The sequence below is a fragment of the Drosophila persimilis genome, unplaced genomic scaffold, assembly GCF_003286085.1.
Source record: "Drosophila persimilis strain 14011-0111.01,24,50 unplaced genomic scaffold, DperRS2 tig00000715-arrow-arrow-pilon, whole genome shotgun sequence".
NCBI lineage: Eukaryota > Metazoa > Arthropoda > Insecta > Diptera > Drosophilidae > Drosophila > Drosophila persimilis.
This window is the reverse complement of record NW_020825343.1, coordinates 668,194-695,898: the sequence shown is the minus strand read 5'-3', so window position 1 is coordinate 695,898 and position 27,705 is coordinate 668,194. Positions and strand designations below refer to the sequence as shown.

General features: G+C 43.3%; 1 protein-coding gene across 1 annotated transcript; it reads right to left on the bottom strand.

The window, feature by feature from the left end:
- Positions 1-6,179: 6,179 nt before the first annotated feature.
- LOC6601529 lies at positions 6,180-7,198 on the bottom strand. The gene is made up of 2 exons (XM_002026554.2): positions 7,066-7,198; positions 6,180-7,000 (listed from the first exon to the last, which is right to left on the bottom strand). The coding sequence occupies exons 1-2, from the start codon at positions 7,196-7,198 to the stop codon at positions 6,285-6,287; spliced, it is 849 nt and encodes a 282-aa protein (XP_002026590.1). The 3' UTR covers positions 6,180-6,284.
- Between the last annotated feature and the right edge of the window lie 20,507 nt (positions 7,199-27,705).

Below are 27,705 nucleotides of genomic sequence, written 5' to 3'. Positions count from 1 at the left end.
TTGCAGCTGCAAACTCTTTTATCCGGCTTCGATCCTCGTCCCCCTGGCATCTGGCGAATCAGTGAAGCGTGTTTTTGGCATTTAACAAGCCGGTTGTCCAGCAATGGGTTCGAAATCATCCTAACGCAGACGCAGGCTAAAATGCCTTTAATTAAAAAATGTTTGCAGCCAAACTTTGCATAATTTCATCTCGATAGTTTTTCAGTCAAATGTTTTTGGCACTCACGTTCACACAGACACTGACAGGCACTTAGGCAGATGTTGGAGAACCAGAGAGTGAAAATACAGGACTGCCGGGTTGCCGGATTGCCGGATTGCAGGCGTCGACATGTGACAACTCATCAGGCCACGCACGCAAAGGGAAAAGCGTTGGTCACCTGCGTGTCTCTATATCCATGTGTCCCTGAGAGTGTGTATGTGCGTCCCAGAGTCACTGTGTGCCCATGTGTGGTGCGAATTAGTGTCCAGCTGTTGGAGAGAGTGTCCTGTCCGGCCATTGTGATATTTTTGCAGTCCTCCTGCCGCCTGCAGTCTGTTCCTCTGCGATGTGCTAATGGCTTTGGCAAATCAAAAGCGAGATGTGTCAATGGGCTCCACAACTGAGTGGCAGGATAAATTCGCATCATCACTACCATGCCACCGTACCTCTTCTTTTATTCCTAGATGATTTATAAATTTGATGAAAATGCATGGGAAATGCGGCATATGCGCAATGGAATTTTATAAAAATCTAAACAGAAAGTTTAAGCCCAAGCAAATCTAGACAGCAAATAAAGTGTAGGAATAAGGCAGAAAGCTTAGTCTAATAAGGTTGGTTTGTCGTACACAATGACAGAATCCTATAATAAAATAGATATCCCTGGTGCTCCAGATGGATCTGCTGCTTCAGCTTACGCCGTGTCGGCCGTAGAGGAACGAAAAGGAATAAAATCTAACAACTGCTGCACTTTGGAAGGTCGGCCCGAGGGATGTGCAGGGGAAAGGAAATGCATATTTTTGATGTTGAAAAATATTTGCAAATAAATTGCCAAAGCCAAGAGCGGGCAGCAGCTTCAGAGGCAACTCCCAAAAATGGCTAGCAAACGCAATTGCAATTGCAGTTGGCTAAAACCCTTCCCCACACACTGCACCTCCTTCCATCCATCTAGCGAACCCCTGCCGACGCGTCGGCTGGCAGTGACGTAAATCTATTTCAGTTGAGGGATTTGTGCATCAAACATGCCGGACAGTTTAGTATTTCAGAGCTCCTGCTCCTCCTCCTGCTCCTCCTCCTCCTCCTCTTTCCGTTCTGTTGGATTGTTCCTGCACTGCTGCGCTGTTGTGCGCGTCACACAGTCACAGTGCGTATGAGCAATCTTTGTTACTATTTTTAGAGAATTTCCGTTGTTTTTATCATCTATTTTGTAACCCTCTCTTTTTCATTAAAAATCTGAACTGAGAATTTATTTCATTTAATTTCTCGCTGCACTTGTGTTGCCAGAGCATGCAAAGTAATTGAATTTTAATATGCTTTGGCCATATAGAGGATATCTCCCTAGAAATGCTGAGAGCAAAGGACCCTCAGACCCTAAACTCCCCGCTCAGATTTATTTTGAAGCTCGTACATCAAATTGAATTGGTTTTCGTTGCCCAGTTGGTTAGTTGTTGACTGTTGTTGGGATTTTTTGTAAGTGAATGGTTTTTAGTTAGTTATACGGAGATAGCCAGACTCCCAATCCAATAGGGAACTGACCGAAAGTGGTTATGGGGTTGGGGGCTTAGATCGAGGACCCAAAGAATCAAACAAAGAGGCGTCGAGGTTTTGTTGTATTAAAATGATATATGTATAAAGGGTATAGGCCAACTCTCTGGAGTTTTCACTCAAAGTTCTTTTATTGCCCATGGTTCTGGCCTGAAAATTAAACAAGGTGGACTACTTTTGGGAATTTTTTTGTCTTAGCTATCCCATAAAAAACAAGAATCGGGGTATCCTAGCTGTACAACATAATAATGAATTTATTAATGGTCCGACTAAGAGATAGTTCAAAGCAGTTCATATTTTAATAATCCACCAAGGCTCTTTACCAGGAGAGTACATGTGAACGCCTAAAGGAACGACTGGGAGTTGGCCCATAAAATTGAACATTTGGTTCGGCCCATTCATTCCGTCTGAACGGCGCGGGCCAAGCCACCCGTTTCGCATCCCGGCGCCTCGCTGATTTGCATGCGAGCTGAATGGCGGCCGCTTGACAGGAGCGGAACGACGAGACCTCAAAGTCAGTCCTCGATGGGAGTTCCCGCTCCCTGCCTGCCACTCGTCATCGTCGTCACCGTCGCCGTCGCCATCGCCGTCGTCGTGCTATGTGTGACATTTGTTTGTTCAGACGGCACTCCTGGCGACAAATATAAATGTTAGTTACGCTACCAGAGTTCTGCTTGCCAAATTGCCCGTCAAGTTTCCCCAGTTGCGGCTGAGACAGGGACTTGGACTGTTAGTGGGACTGAAGGAAGGGTTATAACTAGGACTGAGACTGGCTGGGGCTATAAATATCAGGGGCCGCCGAGTCACATGCAATTTGTCTATTTCACCCACTCTGAGCGCAGAGAAAGCCTCCTGCAAACCGGATGCCGATTATCCTGCTTGATCAGTCAGATGTACGACCAGAGCGTATTGCTTACAGTTTCAGTACTGCCAGTCATCCTTTAGCAGGAGGGACCCTTCATCTGAGAACTGCCCACTGACGTCATGGTGGAGTCCCCTCTCATTGGAACTATAATCGAATTTCCAACCAGTTAGCCCTGCTCTCCTTCTCCCCCGGCCAAGTCGTCTGGTCCCTTGTGACTAAAATGGCAAATAGTTGGCCATTTTTCTTCTGTCTTTTGGCTCATTTACACGCACAAGAGCCCAATCCCATACACTAGAAGATAGACGAGGGCGCAAATTGCGTGTCTGGCCATAAAATTGCCTCGTCCTGGCCAATCCTGCCAGCCCTCTTGTAAGGTCAGATACCCCCAAGGCCAGACCTATGTCCATTTCGAGTCCTGTTTGTTTTGTGGCCATCCTCTCCACACTTGCACTGATTTCCTCACATTAGTTTCGTACATACATAGTACATACAATGTAGGTTTCGATTTTCTCTCAATGCGGAGTGTTATTCGGGGCTGCCCTTTTTGTGGTTTAGTAAATCTAATTTATTTTAAGTAAGCTTGTTAAAATATGGTAAAACGAGGCAGAGGACCAGAGGAGACTTTAACCACGTGACCCAAATTTCAGCAGAGAAAGCCCAGTGCACTAGAGCTGCTCTTTCTCCTATTTCGAACCGTATTTTTTTTTTAGATTTTCCTTCCTTTGTGGCTGCCACAATCGCACACAATTTGCTCATTTCAACCGCACCAACGGAGTGCGCTACAGAAGAGCAGAGAGAAGGTGGCGCCCATTGGGGCACTCACATAAATAGTAATTTGTGTAGTGCGTTTTTGTGGGCGCAGGTAGGCGTGTGCTTCACCGTTTTAGCTAAATTGCCACCGTCCGGGGCAGCTCTCTCTAACACACTCGCCCCCACATACACACACACACAAACGAAAATAGGGGAAAAGCCGCTTAAGTTGCAGCCGAAACTGTTGGAGCGGAGCGGTGTAGGGGCAGGAGCTGGGGGCATGGGAAGGACGATGACGAATGTTGATGACGAGGCCGACGACGACAACGACTGCAAAATGTACTCGTTAAAAATCTAAAATGTAATGAAAACCGCAGGCCGCCTACGAGCGTCTGGTCAGAGCAGACCGAACTGGACGATGGGTTCAGCCTCGGCTCCGGCCTTGTCACGTTGAATGGGATTTTTGAACAGACGGCGAACAGTGGAACAAACAATAGCGAAAGTGTTTCAAATTTATTCAGCTCGGCGCAGGACAGTCTTTCCTTTCGTTATCCCAGTGTCTCTAGGACTCGAGTTTTGCCAATTCCATTTTCAATTCCAATTGATATTTTATTCCAAATGCTCCATAATGGCATACAATTTTTGCCACAAATGCTTTGGAATTAACCATTTTCCAAATACAAATTTCAATGAGAATCTTTAGACCCACTGTCCGTAATCCAGCGGCGTTGCCACAGCCAGCACAGCCAGAGTTTTGACAGGTGGCCCCCCAATCACCCACTCACCCACAAGCATACTCCTAACCTTAGCCGCCACCAACAAATCCTCCTCCACCAGCTGGCGCAAAATAAAACGTAGGCCACAATTGATCCAACTGGAGAGCCGAAAATTTTGCCCAAATTAATGCTGGCCCTAAAATTGATAGTAAAATGTATTTTCCCTGCCTTTTTTAGTGCCCCTCCTGCCAGGGGGCTTTCATCTTTTCACTATTTTTTTTGCATACTTTTAGCCGTAATAAAGTTGGCCGCTTTAACCACAAATAGAATTTTTGGCGCTTGTGGTTGCCCTACGTGAGCATTAGTAACTGCGGGAGTGTGTTTGGGTGTTTCAGTCTGTGCATTAGAGTGTGTCAATGTGCGTGTTTAAATTGCACTCTCTCCGTGGCGTCATTACATATTCAAAGAGGCAGCTCACGTACAGCATTTTTGTAAAATTTTACTGCTTCTAATGTAATCGTTATGCCTCTGGCCCCAGCTCCTCCTCGAGCTTCACCCGTTCTTCTCTGCTTACGTTCCTCCAGCGCATTTATGTACATTCTCATCCTCTTGCGGGTCCTGGTCCTCATCCTGGGGCCTGTCATTTAAGAACGCATAAAGTAAATTTCCTGTTTTTAAGCGTGCCCGCCACAAACACACTAACGACACATAGCTGGCTCCTGGCTTTGCCCTGGCGCTGGAAGAGACTAGGGCAGACTTGTCCTCGAACTGGGAGCCATCGTAGGTGTGCAGATCAGACTACCGCAGCAGCAGCTGGAATCGCTAATAAGGGATTCAAAGAAACTTTGGGGGAACAATGATCGTTGCCACCAGTGGCAAGCCGTTCCTCACCATAGCAAAGCATTAGGTGGCCCTCCAGCAGGTTCAAACGATATATCCGTTCAATCGATGACCTTCTTAGAAATTCGAAATTTAAATGTGCGCGCTTAGTTATATTTCTTTTCGAACTCGAAATATTATAGAATTTATCTTTCTAGCTATCGATATTTATATCGAGGGACCGGCATCACTATTTGTAACAAAAAGATCCTTGGTGGCGTGCCGTGGTATATAGTGTTTCACAAAAGCACACCTGGTGGCGATTTTTGTTAACCGAAACGCCAACCATGAGTTTCAATAAAAAGACGCTAGCTAGAGTGTGCAAAAAGAGGGCGCCAGATAGATGGCTTCCCCTTTACGTTAACAGAAGATGACTGTAAAGTTAAAGCTCCTGCCTCTGGCGGCGAAAAAATGAACTTTACGAGCTTTGTTATGTTACATTACATTTACATTTGACATGAGACATTACACATGTAGAACACATCTGCAATGTGTATGAGTTAAACTGTAAAATATTTAAATATTCATTGAGGTTGTGTTTCAGCAAAAGCTTTATAAATTATTACTTCCCATAATTATGAAGTGATTTTAATAGTCAATGAGCTTAGGGATATATTATTATCTGGTGTGTATTCCTTACGTTTCCGATGTTTCCATGTTGTGCAAAAGAGCGCACCATCCCTCTTTCTCTACACCAAAAATAACCCAACAAAAAATCCAGAAAAGATGAAATTTACATTTAAAGCTACAATAACCCGAATTTTTTTTCAAAATATGCTAAAAAGCTTATATAAGCTATTTGCAAATATTATAAGCTAGTCAACTTTTAAAAAGGCTCGACCTAACCTGAAATGGGCTAAGCTGGCGGCACTGCACAGAACGCGTTCGTGTTCAAACGTGTTCGCAGCCCGCTCCAGACACGTCTCCTGGCTATCAGTCAACGAACTGGGGCACTATTTGTGACAACGCTGTTCCCAGCTCCACTCAGTTAACCTGACTCATACATCTCTCTCGGCTATTACTAATTAATCTAGTATTTATCCTACGCGACATGGATATAGAACCTTGTGAGCCCTGGCTGCAATGTATCGGTGCTCAGCTTTGTACATGAACATGATCAGAATTGTCTTTCTTAGTATGACAGATAGTAGTAGGATCCACTCTTTCGGGGCATTATCTGCCACCATAATATATATTTTGGAAAAACATATTCAATAAGGTGATAAGAATTACTAGAATATATGTGGATTTTGATTAAGTGCATTTTTTCCATGTTCCTTGTTCCATGTTCTCCGGCTTATAGTTTCTCATGTTCATTCCACATCTATGAACCTTATAGCAAAGGTTCATTTTCTATCTTAACTTCGCACTCGCCCATCGTATCGCCTTCATAGTCGTTCATATCGCTGTTGGGTATAAAATATGTATTTGGATCCGTATCAGCATCCATACCGGGGGGTTCAGGGGTAGCCTCCTCATTTTTTAGTTCCATCAGAATGCGGCTAGCTTCCATGCGAAATTTGAGTTTGCCCGTTTCCGAGAGGGACTTCAAGTGCGGTATAAGACTAGCCAAAAAATTGTAGTCAGCATCGTCTTCGGACTCGGATCTTGAAGGACTGCTGGCTACTGGAAGTGAGTCCGCTTCGTTTGTTGTTGTCATTTGACTGTTGATCAGGTAGTTGTCATTCCATATGGGACCGTCATACGAGGACGAAGACCCGACCAGCATTAGAGGTGTCTCGGGCGAGTCACGATTGAATATGTCGCCCATAGTTACAAAATCTATCGAATCATCATTGTCCAGATCGAAGTCAAGGTTATCCCACAGTATCTTATCATTGTCGTTGGAGCACTCTTCCGACTCAGATTTATACTCGTAGGGCTCGGGGGCGAATGCCACGAGACCGGTTGGATCGTATATGCAGCGCATGAACTCCAAGCAGCGAAAGTACGTCCAGTTGGACTCTTGAACGCTACCCTGCTGTATCTTCCGGATCTCGCAGCGGTACTTGTCCCTCAGTCTATTGAAGCGCTTCTTGCATGTCGCAACTGTTGGGAGACAATAGTGCATTAATAGAAGCGCAGCGTAAAATGTGACGCGCCCCGAAACTTACCGTCCAGCTTCAGAGCGTCAGACACATCCATCCACTGTATATTCCATTCGACCTTGCGGGTTAAAAAGGGAATGCTTGTATCCCACAGAGCACGCCGCTGCTGTACTTCCGCGATGAGGCGATGTACGTCCATTTTGCAAAAAATTAAATGCGCTGCTTAGCCAGTGACCACTTACAATAAACCAACAGCACAGCAAAATAAACAAAATGCGGCAGAGCAAATATGTGCAGCGAGTACTCAATATTAAATCAATCGAGCGACTTCTTTGTTAAAATCGTAGATTTGTTAGAATTTAGCAAAAGTTTCTGAATTTTTCATCCCACGCGGCTTCTTGCTTTTTCTGTACAACATCAGGCAACTCTTGTCCGAGCAGCTGGCGTGAATCAGATGTGCATGTGTGTGTGCGGAACAGAGTTACCAGATGGCTGTTTTATTAATTAATTAAGTTCAAGTTCAAGTTAAGTTCGGTTCTACCGAACTGATGAACTGCCGGAAAATACCCCGGAACTATTCAGAGATCTGGACCAGATGATGCAAACTATCGAAAACGATGCATGTAAGCCCTTCTAAAATATTTGTAAATTAGATTTTCTCTGACGGTATTTCAAATATGCATAAAATTCGCAGTGTTGAACTCCTTGGAAGCAATTCGAATTGCATTAAGATTTATCAGGCAGGCTCCGCCAAATTTGAGGTTGGGTTAAAATAAAATTATTTATAAAGAAAGCAAAAGTTAAATTACCCTGATATACATAGGTGTCAAGTTTATATTAATGCATCAATAAGTCATCTATTTTTTTCCTTTTGCAATTAAGGTTCGTTTCGTTGTATAAAAAGCCGTTTACTTTTAATTTCGTCAACGGGAATGTTTTCGTTTTGAAAACGAATAATTCTTGCGGAATGTGAAAACGGGAGCCCCATTTTATGTGTATTCAAAAGTAAATCGGAAAACTTTTGTGAATGTGAAAAACGGAGCCTGGCTGTATAATTAGAATGAAATTGGAAATGTTTTGTACCTGGCCAACATGCTCCTTATGCTGAGGTTGCTCCTCAATTACGTGGAATTAAATTGTTGACCGTTTGCAGCAATATTGTTAAGTATTTCTTTTGCTCAAAATTATGTTATTTGGAAACATGAATTGAGTGTGCGAATTGACTTCAGGAACATGCTAGAATCTGGATCTGATTGGATAAGTAAACCGTGCAATGGTTCAATGGTGCTTCAATTTCGATTATTTGTACTTTTCCTGTACATCCCATCGGGCTCATTTTTTATACCAGATACTCAAAATGAGATTTGTGGTGAAAGTAAATTCCAGAAGGAAGCGTTTCCGACCCCATAGAGTATATACATATAGCCGAGTCGATTGAGCACTGTCTGCCTTTCTGTCCGTCTGTCCGTCCCTATGAGCGCCTAGTGCTCAAAGACTATAAGAGCTAGAGCAACGACATTTTATACTCGTATGTGATATGTCACTGCTACCAGTATATTTCAAAGCTTCGCCCCGCCCACTTCCGCCCCCACAAAGGGTAAAAATCTGTGGCATCCACAATTTTAAAGATACGAAATAACCAAAAACTCAGATAATGACAATATCTTCTAGACTGCAGAATTTGAACCAGATCGTAAAATTATTATAGCCAGAATGATGAAAACCCGAAAATCTGTGGCATCTACAATTTTGAAGATAAATTAAAAACGCACAATCATAGAGAATGACCATATGTACCAGATTGCCGAATTTTGATCAGATCGGATTATTATTATAGTCAAAAGTAACAAATCAATTTTCGGTCGCTACACGCTATGAACGTGTCTGATATTGATTTTCTGTCTCGCTCGCAAACACTTCATGTCGCTCAATGTACGCGTCGTCTGCCGGGGCAGGGCAGACGAGAGATATACTGACTAAGTATATGTATATTAGAATCGTATAGATATAGGTAAAAGTCATAAAGAAAATATAGAGGAACTAGAGATCGCGGTTCCTCTCTTTCTCTGCATTTTTTTTTGTATCTCTCATGATCTCTCAAGTGCAATGCAAGCCAAATTGAGAAAGATGCGCGGTCTGCTTTGCCTTTCCTACCAATGTGAGTACCGGGTAACAGTAGACTTGCGGTCCTGAGCTGCGGTTTTCAACGTACCGACTCGTTGTATAATATAAACTCCACTCCCGCAAGTCCATCGAGAATCCTCGACAGACCATTGGATCGTTAAGTGTAGATTGTGGAATGGGAGGACATGTGTGCCCAAACTTGGGCACAACTAGAGTTGCGGTCGCAGCAGCAAGTCACAACGTTCCAAAGAGTGCGTGCGAGAGAGACAGAAAATCAATCAGAACGTGTCGACGGGCGCTGCGTAGCCACTGCAAATTGATTTGTTACTTTTGGCTATAATGATAATCCGATCTGATTCGGATTCGGATTCGGCAAGATTAGGCAATGGCCATTCTCTATGATTGTGCGTTTTTAATTTTCTCCTATCTTCAAAATTATGGTTGCCACAGATTTTCGTCTTTTGTGTTGGCGGAAGGGGATGGGGAGAAATATTACAGAAGTCCGGATATAAAATGTCGTTGCTCTAGCTCTTATAGTCTTTGAGCACTAGGCGCTAATAGGGACGGACAGACCGACATGACTCAATCGACTCGGCTATTGATGCTGATCAAGAATATACATACTTTATGGGGTCGGAAACGATTCTTTCTGGACGTTACACACATCCATTTTCACCACAAATCAAATATACCCCAATACTCATTTTGAGTATCGGGTATAAAAATCTCAAGTAGATGAAATCAAAGACGGATAAAGCTTTTGCTGTTTTCTGCACTAGACAAAAGATACCCTCATGTCAAATGATTATTTCTAACTATCTGAACTTTTTAACTTAGTACTACTTATAGATCTTTGTATAGCTTAAGATATTGAAGGTATCAGTTAGTAGAAGAGAAGTCAAATAATTGCAACACTGCTTAGTAATATACTGAGAATATTCTTGTATCATTTGCTCGCTTTGCCCCTGCTTTGCTCCCTTTCGAGGCACATAAGCAATAAATTTAATCAAGCGGATACAAGCTGACACCCTTTGAGCCAAACAACTGATTTCCCAGAATCCGCCATTTCCATTCTAAGAACACACGTGCCGTCCTTCTCGTTCCTTCTTCTTCAGTTGATCCCAAAAGCAGCCGCTGCGACAGCAACAATAAATAAATATAAAATCCCCACTAATTGAGTGCGATTTTCGAGCATCAATTTCATAAAGCATACCGACAGAAAAAAAGGAGAGAATGATTTCTATATATATATGTATGTATATACAGATAGCGGTGGAGAGAGGAGTATGGCATGGCAGGAAACATGAAATAAATATTAAAAAAAAAAAAAAATGTGGACTCGACTCGACTGTGGCACTGAAAAGCTGTTGTTGCCAATCATATACATATACAGTTTTTTTTTTCGTCAAGCTTTCTCTCTCTCTCCTTATGGGACCAAAAACCAGCAACAAGGACAATGTCACTACAACAAGAGCGTTTATGACACATTCAGAGACCCTTTCCTCTTTTCCTCTCCAGTATTCTCCATTCGTTTCCCAATAAAGACCGAAGAATGCTGGTACACTTTGATGAGAAGGCATTTCTTCAGGGAAAGTCCAGTACCAGTACAGTACTGTGTATGTCTCCAAAAATTCCAATGAAGGGAGCCTCTGGTTCGGTTTTGACTCTTTTCTTGACTCTCCTATTTGTATACCTTTGCATGGGAATGGGTATATTGATTCTATCTTAATAATTGATATCGTAATATTTTAGAAACTTCTAAGACCATCACCCAGGAAGCACCTTTTGAAAATATTCAAAGCTAACAAACGCATCTTTCATTTTCATACAAATCAAATAAAACAGTCTATATAGTTGCCGTAGGAACAATCCATACGCAAGAGTGTCTATAGCTTCGGTCCAAGGCCGGTCTTCCTTTCTTGTTTTCCTTTATTTTTTTGTACTTTTCATATCATTTCTACTCCTCCGCTCAGACAGCGCTCCGGCTGCTCCTGCTCCTATTTCTCCTCTCGGTTTTTCCTGCATTTTTGCAGCTGCTCTGAACAGAACTCAATAACAAATTATAACGTATTATAGCCATGGCAAACTGTTGCGTTGCTTAGCAATCGGCAAAGAGGGCCCCGCAGAACCCAGTCCCAGAGCCAGAGCCGGCACGGCCCGACCCGACCCTCAACAGAACTTTTTTCTCTCCCAACTATGTGCCAGCAACAAAGTTGCCCTGGGTGATGTCGATGATGATGATGTGGCCCCCAGACCCCAGCCTCCAGCCCCCAGCCCCCAGCCCCCAGCCCCCAGCCCCAACTTCAAACAGATTCCCATTTTGTCCCCCTTTTTTTTCCACCCACTTGTGATATTTTTGCTCTTGAGCCGGAGTTGTTGACGAGGTCGTTTTGTGTTGATTGCCTGCACTCCCGTTCCCCGACTTTGGTTTGAGTTTTGGGCTTTCGAATGGGGAATCATCCAGAGAACTGAAAAGGAGAGAGGAGGATGCTGCTAGGATGGAAATATGAAGTGCTTCATAATTTTTACCTTTTATTTACCTTGTTTTTTTAGTTGTTTTACTCATGTTTTCCCCTCTTTCCGTCTGTCTTCCTCCATTGGTTGTTTTTTTGTGAAATTTTGTTGTTGTTTATCTGCTGATAAAGTTGGGTTTTTAATTATGTGGCATAGATAGGTTTTTACCCCATAGAAAGCCAGACAAATTGCTGCACGAAGTGGAAATTAGTTGTGGGCTATGCAAATTGTGTGGATTGCTATAATCAGGTTTCGGAAGAAAGAGAAAAATCGTATCTGCTCAACTGTTTTGTCTGTACAATAACCTTGCTGCAATGACCTTGTAGAAGGTATTATTATTTGATCAAATCATCATATCATACAGCAACTACAGAAACGATCTGTCATAAAGAAAGCTAAGTATTGAAAAAAAGCGTATAGTTTTTATTCCCTTCCAGCTAGCCAGCCTTTCCTTTCCGACCTCTTTCCTTCCTCTCTTGTCTTTGATTTGCCAAAGGGGGATTTGTGAGTACGTACGATGAGGAGGACGAATCCGTATTATGGTCCAAATCCGCAGCCCAAACCAGCAAAACGCGCTCAATAAATCTGATGGCCATTGAGCCGTAAAACGATGCTGGCTGGCTATCGATGACTACTGTTCACCTCCCTCTCTCCACTGATTAAATGATGAATTTATGAGTACAACTCACACATAGAAAATGGCAACGGGAATGGGAATGGGAAATAGGGAAAATGCCAACTTTAACTATGCATTTCTTTTCGTTTCGCCAAGCCTCACCTGGCTGCATGCAACACATTTTCCAGCTGCCTTGCAAACTGCTTCTCCGGCGATGCATTTATGCGTAAAAATCGGAGAAATATGAGAAATATTTGATTTGTTTATGGCACAAGTGGCCAGCACTTTGGATTTTGGTTACGGCTACCCATTGCTATACCCGTACCCATACCCATACCCATTTCCATTCCGATTTCGATTTAGATTCAGAGTCAGATTCAGAGCTGAATTCTTGCTCTCGGAATCAATAAGGCAAAAGGGCTGGCTGTGCGCAATTTGGCGTGTAATTTAGCATGTAACGATGATGGCCATAAAGGAGCAGGACCAGATGCAGAAGAAGGAGTGGTAGCAGAACCTGAACCATGACAAGGATGAGTGTCCTGCCACTGACGCTGCCCCTTTCATTGTTGAACATTTATTAGTTAGACTTGCCTTTGGCATTATGCATTTATGCTTCATTGATGCGCAATTTCTCTCCTCAACTTTTCGCTAGTTGATCTCTCTCTCTCTCTCACTCAATCATTCTCTCCCTTGCGTCACTTCTCTGGGTGCCCTTTTCTCAACTCGAACTTAAATTGTCAATTTATGGACGTCGTCGAAAGTATTTTCTCATAGTAATTCTCTGCTCGGCTGGCTTTTGCACAACTTTTCTTGCTGAGCAAAAATTTTAATAAAGTTAACAACTTTATTGAAATCGTAAAAAAAGTTTCTCTTCTTCTCTATAACTTACTCTCTTATTCCCTCTTTGCGCTCTTTATATATTTTGATTCATAACTTTTCGTTTTTCCGTCCGTGTTTTTATTGCCTCTTTTTCAACACTTGGCTCGCTGTTTCGACCATTTTGCACATTTGATGAAAAAATTCTTCAGCTAATTATGTCTGCTTCGTTGTGCATACACACACACACACACGCACACACGCACACAGACACACATGCACACAAAGAGAGGGGTAGAGAGTATACCAGAAACCAATGGCAAATGGAGTCGTACGTCTCCTCGCATCTTGGCTCTCTTCATATTTCCATTGCTTTTTGACTCTCAATAAAATAGCAATTTGTAAAATTTCAAAAATTTTTGCGGCTTTTTTGCAGCTTTGTCTCTCTCTCTCTCCTTATGCATATACCTCTCTGTTCGTACGAGTGTGTGGGTGGTTTTAGGAACTTCTTAAGTTGTTTCCTGCTCGGTCGTCAAATTGAGGGATGACCCCAGGGCTGAAAGTTGGCAAAGAATTTGCTTGGGTTTGATTGGGGGATCCCTGCTCATTTGCCACCACATACAACCCAACGAGAACATAATTAAAGGCGAACCGTCAGCGGCTTGGGTGAGATGTGCCACAAAAATTCAAATTCGATCAATCAGGCAGTTGCCCCAATGCCGAGGGACAGGCATACGGACGGACGAAAGGACAGGCGGAAGGGAGCGCGTCAAAGCCGGCGATGCCGTGCTGGACCAGGATTGGGGGCTGCCAAGTAACATTTGAGAAAATTGATTTGATTTGATTTTAGATTTGCCACTCGCCCTACATACCATACAGAATCCTCGGCTATGGCTATATACATAAGTAATTCGCATTTTCAATCAAATGCAGAGGCAGTGGCAATGTGGAGGGCCAGGAGATGCTGAAATAAATTGCTGCATATTTTTGTGCGGCGCCGTCGAGTCTGCTCTCAGCCTTAGCCTCAGCATCAGTCATTGCCACGCCCTCAGTTCTGCACTGGTCCAAGGAATTGCAAATAAATTGATTTAATTTACAAATATATTCACCATTTGTATGCTATCTGTGCGTTGGTTTGTCAGAAGAAATTAAAGTAATGATCATTTGAGAGTGTGGCCGTGTCTGTCCTGATGACTCTGCCCGTCCGTCTGTCTGACTGTCAACACTGTGTATGTGTAATCATTTCTCTTCCCATCCGACTGCTCTTCGTGCATTTGGTCTTGGAAACGACTGGCCTAAACAAATTTAATTAATTTACAACTGAGTTTTTCCCGGCAGCTGCTGCTCCCCTACATGTTGGATAACTCGATTCAACAAATGAAAATTCATTTAAATCATTTTTATGAGGGCCGGGCTCCAGATGAGCAAATCCAGAGCCGAAGCTATGCAAATTTGCAGTTCTTCTATTCATGCAAATATTTGCACATCTCCGAGGCGAGGCTGAGATTTGTTCAAAGTACAACTATAGTATTTCGGAAGCCTTTTAAATGCTCTACCGAAAAAACAGATAGATACTATTTAGATCTTAGGCTGAGGAATGATTTCCTCTAAGAAGCTTTACAGCACCTGACGTTTGCTGAAAGTGTTTTTTTTTATATTTTTGGATCTGATCCTAAAGAAATACAATGCACAGGAAACACCTTCAAAGCACAAACAGAACACAAATATGTTCTTTAAAAAGAGACAGGCATTCAAAAAAGGGACATATTAGGGATGAATGCCAGAGTACATATGTATACTATCTGAGGAATACGGAATACAGCTACCAGCAGTCATATTTCATTTGGTAATTGATCTACCTTCTGCCGTGCCCCCTTAAAAGGTAACTGGAAGAATTCCCTCTGGATAATCGCACAGAAACCGCAGGCAGCAGCAGCCATAAGGAATATTTCTGCCAAACAAATCTGCATGTCACTTTGGCTCCTCCTCCTCTGGCAGCTCCTTTTAGCCAGCATCTAGCTTCCTAGTCCCTCTATCCGAATCCTCTTTCGTTGCCTTTTTTTCATTGAAACGCCTTGCAATTTCTGCTTGCCACAAGGTCTCCTTCTCCCCCTCCCTCTCTCGCTCTGCCACTGTACCCATCTGCAACTCCATCTTCATCTGCAGCTTGGCTGTTGCTTTATGCATGACATTTAATCAAGTTGACGACTGCATTTGATGCCACAAATATTTCAAAATGACGCAAGACAGCCAGAGCTAGGTGTATGTGTGTGTGTGTGTGTGTGTGTGTGTGTGTGTGTGTGAAAAGTTGCATATTAAACGCAGACAGGGAAGCCAAAGGCTGCCAGCGACTTTTGCCGCAGTTAATGCAATTTCCCGTCGACCCGCCACGCCCTGCCACCGCCCGCTGTGCGCGATAATTCAAGCGGAAACGGAAGTGCCAACGTCAAAAGCCGCAAGCAGCAGAAATTCAACAAAATGGAAACTATTAAATGCACTGAATTTGAGATCCTCGACCTGCCCGAAAAGACTTGCCATCACTCGGTTTCTTCTGCGAGTTACATTTGGCAATCTGCATCGAAGACATTGGGTATCACCGACACTGCGATGCCCTTACACGATCTGGGATTGATTGTGGTGATCCTCTCTAGACTGTACAGCATCGCCGCATCTTTCTGCACGCTAGTTTTGGCTTCGTTTTTGTATGATATCTTTTTCTTAGAGTATTCTTTGCCCGGGAGGAAAAGCTCTGACTTATTCAAATGCTTGCTGCCTTCTGCATTTAATGACATCTGTCCCTGCGTGTCCTGCTCTGCATCCTATCCTGTGGCATGCCACTCGGATAAGTTATTTCATATAATAAACTCCCCGCTCTCGCAGAAGAAGAGCCAGAGGCGAGCGAAGAGCAAGGATGACTTAATGAAAACCGCAAATTGTTTGAGTTTGTCTTCTCAACACCACTCCCCCCACCCCTGATACAACCAACCGCACAATGCAAATTAAAAAATACCTGCTAACAAAAACAGGTAACAGTAACAAGAAACCACTGCTTCTGCCACTGCCACTGATAGGAAATGAGGAAGCAACTGTTAGCTGCGGCTTGTTATTAATATTTATCTTTGGTAATTTTAGGTATTTTTTAATAACAAAAGCCAAGCGAAGTGTTCTCTGCATTTTCCTCTACACCCAGCTGGAAGCTGGAAATGCGACTGAAGTCTCTGCGGAGGGGCTCTTCTCCTGGACTCGGACCTGGTCCTTTACCTTTACCTTTACCTTTACCTGGATTGGAGCAGCTTCCAAAGTCGAAGGGCAAATATTTGCCTAGTTCTGCATTGGAGAAAGTTTTGTCTGCTGCCTGCCTGCTGGAAAACTTACTTTTCTGAGGTTTAACAATTAAAATGCTGTGGTTTCCTCAGCAGACATTGAAAATAAGGTGGACATGACCCTGAAGGTGGGGCTAGACATGAAGCAAAACTGACCTGAAGGTGGACCAGTCACAGAGGGATGACTAGCGCTTATATTTTCACCTCCTGATTAATTTTACGAGTTTTTCCCACATCGTTTTCCACTCGACTAGGAGTCCACTCTAATTACCCGGGCATCTGCAATAACAGTTTATCAATAACATCATCCGGCTTAGTGCATTGAGTCGGCAACTAATGTGCCTCGACCCGGCTACGGCTATGGTTGGGCTATGGCCCTTGCCGCTCCGGGAGTGCTCGTACACACAAAAACTTGTCGAACATTTCACGCTGCATTGAGCAGGCTGCCAAGCAAACTGTACTCTCAATCATCAAAAACAAACAACAAAAAACCAAAAACAAAAAAGGAACTTTGTAGTTAATTTTAAAAAATGGTTCGATGGGAAGGAAGCGGGAAGCGGTAGACACTCATAAACTCAATCATATCACCACTTGCTTGCTTAATGTGCCATGCAGTAAATTTTCCACACACATGGCTGAAAGAGAAGCGCAGTGCGAAAAAATGTGTAGCTCTTCCTGGTTTCTGCCTCCAGTGTGCGTGCAGCAGGAGAAGGCTGCATGGTGGATAGACTTCACAAAGCGTTGCAATTAACGTGGCCGAGACTCAGTCGAGCTGCAACCGCAGTCCAGTCATTGGTATTGGCTTAATTTCCATGGACTCCGGGGTCTTTCTCTCTCCGCTCTGGGTCTGGCGCTGGCGCTGGCGCTGGCTCTGGCTCCGGCCTCGGCTGTTTATCTTGTGCGTTGAATTTTTGGCTCACACAGATACCACGTATGCACCAATACTCGCACAAATTGAAAATACGCATTGCAAAAGAGCTGTCCTCGACTCGTCCCCCTGCTCAACCCCTTGCGTATGTGCAATGAATGCCTCGCATCCAATGAGGCAATAATCCATAATAACAATGGTTCGTCGAGAGTGGGAGCGAGCAAGGGAGGAGAAGAAATTGGGAAAAAGAGAGGCTTAAAAAACAATACACGGCATTGATTGTGCGTCCACAGCGTCGACTGTTGCTCGATGATTTTAAATGCCAGCCAGAGACCCAAATAGCACTTGACTTTTGTTTCATAAGCAGCGCAGAGGCAGAGGAAGAAGGAGATAATAATATGGAGACTGAGATGGGCAGCAGGTAGGAGGACCAAGGATCATATCAACTATACGCATTGCTGTACAGTCAGCTAATTCACTTAATTTTATACCTTCCCGCTGTCAGGTTGCGTTCTTTCTTTTTTTGTACAGATATATCCCACAACTAAGCCGCTTAGTCCTCTCTGCAGTCTATGCCGTCCCCTTAGACTGAAGTGGAAAACTATTTGCGGCAATTATGCTGGCATTAAAACCCAACCGCACATGCAAAACTAAACTATGCTCGCAAAATCTGCAAGTTTATGTGGAAAAGATCGAGAACATTTCCTAAATTATTGGCAGGCAAAAATGCACTAAGCTGCTGGCAGCGCTCAGTCTCGTTCTCTCCACTCCACCCTACTCCACCCTACTCCACCCTACTCCACTCCACTCGACTTGATTCGACAAGTCAAGCAGACACGAGTAGCATTGGGATGGAGCGGTGGAGTGGAGGTTGCTGGTTGGTGAAAGTGCAAATATGTTAATAGGTTTTCAAAATTATTCAACTTTTGTTGGAGCATTGGGGGCAAAAAAGAAGGAAAGTGAGTGGCAAAATATCAAAAATAATATGCCAAACAAAATGAGTTGGCAAAATAGTTAAGCAGCTTTCTGCTCGACTGAGTTTTGCGGCTACATGGAGTGGAAAGGATGTCTGTGGCTCGAGCAGTTCTAGTTCGGAATTAAATCCGTTGCCAAGAGTAACATATAACGAATGTAGGGAATATAGCATAGCAATTAGGACTAATATAAAATTTCAGAACATAAATATGGACTGCTATAGAAAAAGCTCAAAAAGAGTGAAGAGTACTTTTTGTAAGATTGTGACAGCCAGAACTGAAGAAGACAAAGGCTAACGTAAACCAATAAATTGGTATCTTTTATCCCGATTATTCTTAAGCTATGCTAAAACTAAGAATCCTTAAGCTTCTTCCATTGACATTGTCCCAGAATATTACAGATTTTTACGTATCTCAAAGTTACTCTAATTTTATGCAAAACTGGCAGCTAAACTTTCCCCAGCGCATCTCTAACCCAACACCTTTCTCCTTTCTTTTTTTTTGTTTCTTTGCAGGTAAGCGCCAGGCTGTGCCGCCTATTCATTAACAAACTGTAATTAGTCGTTGGAAGGGCTCGGACGGAGACGGTATTGTTATGGCCCAAAGGGGGGTCTAAGTATATGCAAATTAAAAGGCAATTGAAATTTTATGGCCCAAAGTCGCGTTAAATTTATAGCCACAAGAATTTCTGTTTCCGTTTCCGTTCGAATGTCCTCTCTTACCTTTATAAGTAATTTTTGTGCTGGCGCATTCAATTAAAAGACAATTGAAAAATGCTTAAGCACATGAGACAAGAGGTATACTCGTAAAGAAGCTGAAATTACAGACCAGTAATTGCCTGAGAATCGAGAGTGGGATGGAGCCCTGAGGGACTGCCAGTTGTCACGCTCCGAATAAATAAAATATTGAATATGCCAAAGTATTTATGGCCTCTCCTCCCACTTACTCGTGCTCCCTGCAGCTCCTCTGGAACGTGTGTGGCAGATAGCTCCTTTGTCTGTGTGTGTATGTGTATTTAGTAAATTAATTACTTCACCCGAGCCGAAAAGAAGGATGGATGAGAAGGTTCTAGGTATGAGTACGTGAGGGGATCACCGAAGTCGTGAGTGGAAAAATCCTTGAGAGATCACGAACGAGCATTTCCACTTGCCATACGATACCAAGAACAATAAGAAAACAGCATTTGTGAAAATTGGAAAATTCTCTTTGTTTGTATAGTACCAAGAAGAGGACCAAGAACCAGACCCGGCCGAAGGCCCAATGGCAGTGCGGGCCAAAGCCAACCAAAGCTATTGCTATTAACTTGTTTTTCAATCTCCAGGCACGCCTCGTTTCTATTTGCTTCCTGCTGGTGCTCCTACCGGTCTTCCTTCTTCTCCTGCAGCCTCTTCTATGTCTATTGTTTTACAGGTGCTTTTTCCTTTTTTTTTCCACCAACCTCTAACCTGTTTTCCATTGTTTGCCTGCATTGGGGTCGGTGGGACGGCCAGCGGGATGGTGGAAAATCTACAAAAATAATTGCTAGGGCAGGCAGCCATTTGCCATTTGGTGCGCTTTTAAGCTTCACTTAAATGAAATTGTAATGAAATAGAAATGGAAATGAAAATGTATTTCTATGGCTTGATGTTTGGCCTGCCTCCCTGGCTCCTGACTCCTGGCCTCCCTGCCTTCTGCCACTCTTTCCACTCCCGTAATTGCTTAGGATAAAAGTTGCATTTAGTTTTAATTCAATTAGTTATGTTGTGTGTGTGTGCTTTCCTTAGGAAGTTTTTTGGAGAGAGAGAGAGTCTTGTAATGCACTTTGGCAAAGCTTCTGCAAGCCAAGGGATTCAAGGTGAATACAAAACAATGCAAAAAACGCTTATGCGGCTAATAAATTCATGGCCTACGGAGGGTTGCTTTTATGGCCAGAATTTGGTCACCGCCTTTCTTGGCTACTGCCCAAAAAGGGGTGGTAAAAGCAACTGGTTGGAATTGAGGTTTGGGAACGCATAGAATAAGGGTTGAAATCTATGATTAAATTTCTTTTTTGGTTGTGGGCTTGATAAACAGGGAAAAACCGCTTAGCCAACGATATTTACGTATGTACCTACAGAGAATGCAAACGAATAAAGTTTGTATTGTTTCCGCTCAAAAAAATCTTAACATTTGAATATCAATTTAAAAAGATGAAAATATCAATGTTTAACTTATTTATATTTGTTTTTAAATATTCTGATACTGTTATTGGGATACAAAGTATATGATTTTGAAAACCATAAGATACTTGAACATCTCTCGGAAAATCGGGCGATAGTTAAGAAGAGTTATTCTTCGTTCCAAGTGCATTTTTGAATGACTGACACTCTGATTCGTATTATGTTTTTCAGCTTTTGGAGATTCAATTCGGTTCTCTCTCTGGCTTTAAAATCTGCTCTTTCTCTCTCTCTCTCTCTCTGTCATGCAGAATGTCTCTGCCTACGTGCGTTGTTATGAGCACACACAAACACTCTCATATTCACAGAATAACATACACACATATGAGATATACCCACACAGATGTACGTCATTAGCAGGGCCATTGTTTTCGCACAACAATATGCTTATTATCTCCAATTTCCGGGCAAAATGCATAACAAATAAAACCAACAACAACGGCACTTTACAATGTGTGCGAGAAAGACGGAAACAGATATAGACAGAAAAAGAGGGAGACGGAGAGAGAGAGAGAAAAAGACAAACAGACAGGCAAGCAATGGTTTATGGTTAGTGCCAGTTGAAACGTAAAGTTTGTATTTCATGGGAAGCCCCTAACTTTAGGTACTTAAGCCTAAGCCTCCACTCAATTGGAATCATGGGAAGAGCGCAGAGCACCGGAGAGGAGCTGCAGTAGAGGGCGCCCTGCTGAGGGCGTGGGACAGGAGCAGTATCAGAAAACAATAAGCGCGCTAATTGAGGATAATATGTGTGCCTGCAATCCCCATAATGCCACCAAGGCAGCTGACATCCAAACGAGTTGCAAAAGATGCAGTCCCATAGTACTAGTATATGTATATCAGAGGGAGTCTATATGTGGTTTATATGGCCCTCCCCTCTAATCCTCCTTAATTAGCTGCCAACCAAGGAATTCGTTTGATGTAGCAGCCACGCAGCAGCAAAAAAACCTGAAAATATCTCATTAATTTGTTAAAAAAATAAACATAAAAATATATTTTTTTTTTCAGAATAATTTGCGTTTGTCAGAAAGGAAAACGAGCGAGTGGGGGAGTTGTGGGGTACACAAGCTACTTATGGCTACACGCTCCGACAAACGCTTTCCTTTTGAGTTCTTTTCGGCTTTGGCCCACATGTGGCAAAATTCCCATGAACGAAACGAAACGAATGTAGCCTTGGCCTCTGCTTCCGCAGGAAGATGATATGTTCTTTACTACTATGTGTATGTATAACTGCGCCCACAATCCCCGTACCTGGCCCTGGACGACAGGCTCATCAAACTGTTTTACAGCTCATGTGACATTTTAATTGAAAACCATACGCAAATTGGCTTTCCAAAAAATGTCCACAGCCCGAGCCCGAGCCTTGTCCATTAATATGACGCATACGCAACGTTGTCTCCGGCTGCCTTTTGCTGTTGTCATAAATATTTTCGTAGGCATTGCCCTGCCCTGCCCTGGCCGGCCCTGCTCCAGGGCCATGTTTGCTGGGTTATCATTGCGGTCAGGACATAAATCATCAATGGGCCATAGCGCCCACGCACGCACACACACACACACACACACACTCACACATACACCCACGCTGCACCCAATTGTGGTGGAAGGGTGGATAGGACGATCTCGTCGTCAACATGCTTCACATCATTTTATTGAAAATTTCACCTGATTTATTGGCCGGCCAGTGTCCAACGAGGCGGCAGGGAAAGCAGGCTCAATTTGATATTGAATGATGATGTCTGTTGCTGTCTCCCCGTTTCATTATTTCAAAACGGAAAACGGCAGCTTAAACAACATGTTAAAACATCACCCCAATAGCAACCATCCTCAACAATCACATTCAAGCAGATTAGGCTCGCGAGAGACATTAGAAAAGTAGGGAAAACCTTTTTGCGGAAGAAATAATTATTAATATGATTACAGCAGGATTGGGAAAGAGCGAATGGGCGAATGAACGGCTCACTCTTCTCCAACAGAGAAGTCATGGCACTCCAGACTGCACTTATCGTAAGGTAAATAAGCCACTTGTAACTCAAGTAGAACAGGCCCGGACAGAGCCCCCAATCCGTCGTCCTGTGTGCATGGGCTGCTCATGTATTTTTAATATCCCACCTCAAGTGTCTGCCTCAAGAGCCACCAAAAGAGAAAGAGATAGAGAGACTGGGGAGCTGCCTCTCATATATCCTTTTGCCCCTTTTCAGTCGACTTTTATCGGCCTTAAAGTGTTGGCAGTTCCACACGAGGACTCAGCCTTCTTCTGGGCCCATTGTATGTCTGTCTGTCTTCCATACCGTTGCCGTGGCTGCTGCTCCTGTGCCCACGGGACCCATAACCATAAACGCTCCATGTTGTTGCGGTGGACGGTTCGGGAATGGGTCCCCTTTATCCATGCTTCCTTTGAAATTGGTGCATTTAAAGGCACATGGAATTGGCCATAGGATGTGTTTAGTCTAATTCGATGGTGATTGGATGAGATTAAAGCAAATGTCCAGCTGAGTAGCAGCTCTTTTAGCCTATACGAATACTCGTAGAAAGAGCTGAAGAGCCTGCATAATGAATTCTTTTGGCCAAGTGGCTCGGCCCAAACCCATCTTTCAGCCCTCAACTCTTTCTCTTTGGCTTTTCAGCGACTCTACAACTTGGAAACAATTGCAATGACCAACCGACGGCCAACAAAAAATTAAGACCCACCATTATGTGGCAGCTGATGAAGGCAATCATCGAAATAATGATGATGAAGATAATGCAGCTCTCGAGCAGACGACGACGACTACGGCTACGACGATGCCAATTGAAAAATCTCCTGTTTATTTTTCTTTCATTCCTTTCTTCTTTTCAACTTTTTTTTGTGGTTCTATCTAGCTTCTCTTTTGTTGGGAAATGGAAAGGGGAGAGGGCTCAATTATGAAAGAAACGTTTATGCGAAAATTGCTGGTTAATTGTCCTCTACCCAATATCAAGCCCCCAAACCTCCTCTCCACCAGAACCGAACATTTACGAAATTGAAGTGGCCCGAGGAGTTTGGCTCAATTAAATTACTTGTGATTTAAATTTTAATTGTAGACGAAGCAAATTGTCTCGCGGCTATCATCATCAGTTTTTCATTTACATTTTCTTTTTCTGGAAATGGAAAATTTACATAATAAGCTTGGAAAATGTTGTAGCTGCCGCGGGGCAGGTGGGGTGAGCGTATTTCTTTGCTGGCGCGACACATGCCGAGAGACAGGTTTTTAAGAAGTTCTTCGATTATGGCAGAACTGCGTTGGGTGATGTCCTGTGCCCGTGTGACATAATTTTCCAGGGGAATAAGCAGCCGGCTGGAGTGTTGGGTGTGGAGTGGAGTTGCCACTGACAACAAGTGGCTGGCAGCCAGGAGCACCAGCACCAGCAGCAGTAGCAGCACCAGCAGCACCAGGAGCACCAGCAAATTCATTATAATTTATAATAAGCAACAACGCTAGCAAGGACGACAGCAACGACAAAGAAATACATATATATGTGCGATCCGTACCTACACACTCACATGGATACAGTGCAGGACGAGCAATATAACCAATAATGAAGCTCATCATTATCCTGTGCACAAATCCAATTTGATTATGTTAATACACGGGGAAAAGGAAAATGCTTTCGCAATTGCAATTGGCATTGCCTCCGTTGACAAGCCATGGCCGAAACCATGCGTCTACCACCAACCACCTACCATCTACCACTCCCACCACCTGCCGTTAAAGCCATAGGTTGGGATCCCTTGACATGAAGTCTCGGCATCAATTTTGTGACTTTGATTGAAGTGTCACCTCCACGACAGCCCGATCTATAGAAATTCAAACTTGATAGAAATTTTTTATAAAAATTCACGAACTGCACTTGACTGAATTCAACTGAAAGCCAGAACGAACACCCACACAATCCCTGGATCTGCACAACCGCATTCTAATTAAACGCTCCCGACACATCCCAAATGCCAGTGTGACCATTGCGACTGAGAGAGCCTTAAATGTCACGAATGCATGACAAAAGGTTCAGCCAGCAACTGCACTGAATTTTGTATCTACAAGTATGTGTATGTGTTTCTATGTATGTGTGCTTGTGTGTGTTTGTGTTGCCGAGGCTTATATGTGCCTGCTCTATGCCGAAACCTTCTCGGATCCTTTGCCATTGCGTAAATAAATTATATTTACGCAAATTCGCACTCCAAAAGCGCGTGGGACATGGCCAGTGGATAGCCCTCTGACGGTGTAGGGATGGAGTAGGGGATTGTGCAGTTGGGGTAGAAGTAGGAGTAGGATAGGAGTAGGAGTAAGGGCCAGAATGACGACGACTGCGAGTGACATGATAACATTTTGGCCTAAAATTGGCAACAACAACCAGGCTCAGAGTCAGACAATGGAATCTGGTGGCCATAGGTGATGGAGCGGCAAGTAGGCAAGAGGAAGCGGAATGGGTAGAGAGGCAGTGGCAGAGATTGTGGCAGGGTAGGGGAAACCTTCATTGTTAGTGCTCGTAATTGGGTAGCAACAATTTATGCCATGGCTGGATGCAGGCATGGTGCAGGGTGCTGGGTGCTGGATACTGGATACCGGCGGCAACGCGAGCTTCCAACATGAATTACAATTCGGTTTTCCACATGTGACGAGCCAGTCAGAGTAAAACCTTCTCACTGAATTTCCCGTTTGCTTTTAAATGGAGACTCTTTGAAAATTCCCACAAATTCGTTTTACAACCCACCAATCGACCGTTTCAATGATTGATCTATAAAAGATACAAACGAAGGATTGGATTTCGCTGAATTCCCAGAGCATGTGCATAAATAGTTCCTTTAATGTATCTCTGAGATTTTCTTCTCTGTTTGCGTTGTCTTTCGACGAATTTTGTTTGTGACACAATTCCATTTAATCGCTTCTTTGGCGCCAAGCAGCAGCTTTGTGAGGGGGCGAAGGAGCTTCGGGTGTGGCAAGGGCGGGCCAAGATAGCAATTGGAATAATAATGAATGCCTTCATTATCATAGATTTGGTTGGTATTTTTGTTGTTCGTTTTGCTGTTGCTGTTTTTGTGGTTGTTGTTGTTGGCCCTGTTCTACTACTTCTGGCCTTGTTTACCCCTTTTGGTGGCGTCGTCTGGTTGGGCTCCGTCTGCAGTTCCAGCTCCTCTTCTGGCAGCTGGCGGATGGTGGATGGAAGCAGAGACAGGCCGCTTTAGTTCCGGTCAATGTGTGGCTGCTGCCTGGCCGCTTCTCTGGCGCCTTCTTCAATGGCAAATCGTGCTAAGTCGGGTTAAGGGAATGCACTGACCGAAATAAAGGTTTATGACCATTGGTTCACTGGCTTAATTACGAGCTTACCAGGAATCCACAGAATCAGGAAGTACCAGAGAAAAACTAAATCATCCATACAATTGGAAAGATAATCAGGCAGGCTCCGTTTTTCATTTACTTTTGCGGATTACGTTTTCAGCCAAAACGTTTCGTTTTCGTTTTAAGGTTCTTCAGTTTTCACATATTTTTGCTATTTGCACCAACGAAAATGTTGTTTTCCTGGCAGATTTTTTCCGAGCCAAATTTGAGGTTGGGTTAAAATAAAATTATTTATTAAGAAAGCCAAGGTAAGATTACCCTGATATACAAGGTGTCAAGTTTATGTTAATGCATCAATAAGTTATCTATTTTTTTCCTTTTGCAATTAAGGTTCGTTTCGTTGTATGAAATGCCGTTTACTTTTCATTTCGTAAACGAATATGTTTTCGTTTTGAAAACGACAAAATCTTGCGGAATGTGAAATCGGGAGCCCCAATTAATGTGTATTCAAAAGTAAATCGGAAAACTTTTGTGAATGTGAAAAACGGAGCCAGGCTGAATATCTCTGTATTAGTAAAGTTTTTAACTATTCATATTGGTCTTCCTACGAAAATCCAGACAATTTTCCTTTTCACAGAACGTTTTACAATTTCGTACTTATTCTATTTTGGAAGACATCTTTAAAATTCTTTTTGTTTAATCGGCTGTTGAATTCAGTTTTCTTTGGAAGTCTTTTTAAGGAATTACTCACTCTCTGAAAAGTTTAACTTGGGAGCTATGAACTAACATAGGAACACAATGGGAGAACATGAAAGAAATAAGCGTGTTGTCCCTTCGGCAAACTGACTTTTTAAATGTATTTTGTTGTATCGAAATTTTTTAAAAACCTTTGAAGAGGTCTACACATATCTAGTCGTAATCATACAAGTATCTATGTTATGTGTCATCACGCTTTTGGAACCACCCTTGATGTGTCGGCTCCCACAATGTGCTGGCCTTGCTCATTTGTTCTGGGTGTGGGCTGGTTCTGCTAAGGAAACTCTGGATGATGGCCTAGGCCCCCGAGCCCTTTGTTGTGCTGTCCGCTCCCCACAACCCCACAAGAGACTCAGCTGCTGCGGCAAATGCATTTAATTATAATTCTGTATAGAGGCTGTGCGTGTGCGTATGCAAGTGTTGCCTTAGTGGCATTTAATATATGCACATGATGCATGCAGCGGTAGCAGCAGCAACAACTGCCACAGAGGTTGGGCTTTCAAAACAACGCGAAAGGCGAAAGCGGATGCAGCGGAAACGGATGTTTGGGTGTTGCACATTGTTGGTAGGTGGGTGGGTCGGTGTGTGGATGGTGCAACGGTGTAAGTGTATGGATGTATGTATAGGTGTGTCGCTTAGTTTCCTCCAACAGCAACAGCAGCATTGTGGTGGAATTGCTTACTAGGTGTTAAATTTATGCATTTCGGATGGATGACAATACAACAATGCAGATATAGATATCTGTAGATGGCAACATTTAAAGAATTTAATAAGAGAGAGAGAGCGATTAGAGATATTGGCGTAGAGCGCGAGAACGTGTGCTTTCAATCATCAAAGAGATAAAAAGCAAAAGACCCGGCGTCTGCCAAATTGCAAATAAATTGCAGAAATTGAATCAAATACGCATGCAATTGCAAACAAATAGAGCGGGAGAACACACAAGAGAAAGACAGGGAAAGTAGGAGGAAAAGAGAGACCCGAAGAGAGGGAGAAAGAGATCCCCTGCTAGACAAACATGCCGACACTCGTGGCCATCCCGCCTGCCTTGAAGCAGGATATTTGTTGCAAAAAAGCAATTTTATGCTTGCAAAGGCATGAAAAGCCTTTGTTCGTGTCTATTTCACGTTAGTTTGGCGTCTGCGGCGGCGACTCGCCAGACCCACCCCCCCTCCCTCTGCCTCTGACTGTTGCATATGCTGCGCATACGCCACGTACCCATGGAGAAA